The 1,976-nt window shown below is 36.0% G+C and overlaps 1 protein-coding gene across 1 annotated transcript; it reads left to right on the top strand.

Moving 5' to 3' along the window:
• On the top strand, positions 1-1,976 carry LOC121769405 (protein STAY-GREEN homolog, chloroplastic-like). Its single transcript, XM_042166204.1, has 4 exons — positions 1-372; positions 460-630; positions 1,066-1,233; positions 1,341-1,976. Exons 1-4 carry the CDS (start codon positions 253-255, stop codon positions 1,695-1,697), a joined length of 816 nt encoding a protein of 271 aa, XP_042022138.1. The 5' UTR covers positions 1-252; the 3' UTR covers positions 1,698-1,976.

Below are 1,976 nucleotides of genomic sequence, written 5' to 3'. Positions count from 1 at the left end.
CTCTTGACACACACACACACACTATGAATGCCAAACTTCCAAGTTTTCCAAACATTTTGGCATCCAAACAAAGCTTAAAACACCGAATCACAGACCAAGAAAAAGAAAAAAAAGTGGGAAACATTCCCCAAAAAGCAACCTCCTGATTTTTGGCCTTCATTTATTCCCCACTCTTCTCTGACTCAAAACACAAGTCTCCATTAATTAAAACACCCTTTTCTCATTTTCTGAATTTTGTAGTATTTCAATTAGATGGGAACCATGGCAGCTGCGTTGCTCCTCCCATCAAAATCTCCATTAACAGATGAAAGAAACGCTTTATTTCTGCACAGAACAACAAGCAGACACAGAAAAAATAAATCCATCTTCCCTGTAAGTTTTTTTTTATTTTATTTTATTTGAATAGTGGATTTAGTTAATTATAAACTGAATTATATAGATTGTGTGATCATCGGTTAGGTTGCAAGATTATTTGGGCCGGCAATATTTGAGGCATCAAAGCTCAAAGTCCTGTTTTTAGGGGCAGAGAAAAAGCATCCAGGAAAGCATCCAAGAACATACACACTTACACACAGTGACATCACTTCCAAGCTCACTCTAGCCATCTCTCAAACCATTAACAATTCCCAGGTAATTACTATATTTAATTTTCCTTTTTATCGATCTTTTTTTATTTTTTTAAATATTTTGGAAAAACTATTTTTGAGCGGTCGGTCCATCTTTGAAGATGGATGATGACTGGGATCTTCTAGATTTTTCTTTTTTTAATACTACGTCGCGTCTATTTTTGGCTTACTTATTTATGATGATTATCATAATTAGTTGCCCAATTTCACTAAAATTTATGAGCGAGACATATTATACTTATACAAGACGCAACGAAAAATGACACAACTATGTCAATAATCTAACTCAAATTGACTTGCACTACAAATTAAATATGTGAATTCAACCTATAATAATTTTTTTTCAATTTGTGTATTTTAAGGATACTATAGTAATTAATTAAATATATATGTTTAATAATTAGATTTGGTGGAATGAATATGTAAATTGTGGATGCAGTTGCAAGGATGGTACAACAAGTTACAAAGAGATGAAGTGGTGGCGGAGTGGAAGAAAATCAAAGGGAAGATGTCTCTCCACGTCCATTGTCACATTAGTGGTGGTCACTTCCTCTTAGACCTTTTCTCCAGGCTCAGATACTTCATTTTTTGCAAAGAACTTCCTGTGGTAATTAATTAATAACAACAATATAGCTATCATCATAATTTATAGTACATATGTTGATAGATCTCAACTCATATAACAAAGTATAAATATATATCATGAATAATTAGGTGTTGAAGGCTTTTGTGCATGGAGATGAGGACTTGTTCAAAAACTACCCGGAGCTACAAGAGTCTTTGGTTTGGGTGTATTTCCACTCCAACATTCCGGAATTCAACAAGGTCGAGTGCTGGGGCCCACTCAGGGACGCATCGTCCCCCTCCCACGACGGGGATGCTTTCTTTCAGGGCAATGATTATGGGTCGGGTTTCGATACCCTACAGCCTTGCCAAGAGGACTGCTCTTGTTGTTTTCCACCAATGAGCTTGATTCCATGGCCCCAGCATGCCCAAGTCATCGACGATCTTGCTGCCCCTTCCGAATCACTCGATGCCTCGCAAACTTATCCGTCCGGTGGTTCTTCTTGACTATGCTTGTTTTAATTAAAACTGTTATTGTGTGAATTATACATATGCAAATTGCATCTCTAGACTAGTGGCTCTATGTATATCATTATTTATGTAGAGGCCTCCATGATGTTTTAGGGTTAAAAATATTAGTAGTACATAATGTGGTACCTAAAGCCAATTGGCGTACGTATTGATGGCGCAAATTGTTGGGTGTGAAAAAAATTTGTAATTTTAGGTTTAAGGCCGTGTTAGTTGGTTTGGAATGAAGAAAATATAAATTGGTTGTAATTAATCAAA

The sequence above is a fragment of the Salvia splendens genome, chromosome 15, assembly GCF_004379255.2.
Source record: "Salvia splendens isolate huo1 chromosome 15, SspV2, whole genome shotgun sequence".
NCBI classification, from domain to species: Eukaryota; Viridiplantae; Streptophyta; class Magnoliopsida; order Lamiales; family Lamiaceae; genus Salvia; species Salvia splendens.
This window is presented reverse-complemented; position numbering and strand designations above follow the sequence as displayed.

What these genes read in the sequence shown, in the direction of transcription:
- LOC121769405 (XM_042166204.1), top strand. Translation starts at nt 253, where the DNA reads ATGGGAACCATGGCAGCTGCGTTGCTCCTCCCATCAAAATCTCCATTA. An exon ending in AAAATAAATCCATCTTCCCT is followed by an intron (nt 373 to 459) that starts GTAAGTTTTTTT and finishes ATCATCGGTTAG; the next exon opens with GTTGCAAGATTATTTGGGCC. An exon ending in TTTGCAAAGAACTTCCTGTG is followed by an intron (nt 1,234 to 1,340) that starts GTAATTAATTAA and finishes ATGAATAATTAG; the next exon opens with GTGTTGAAGGCTTTTGTGCA.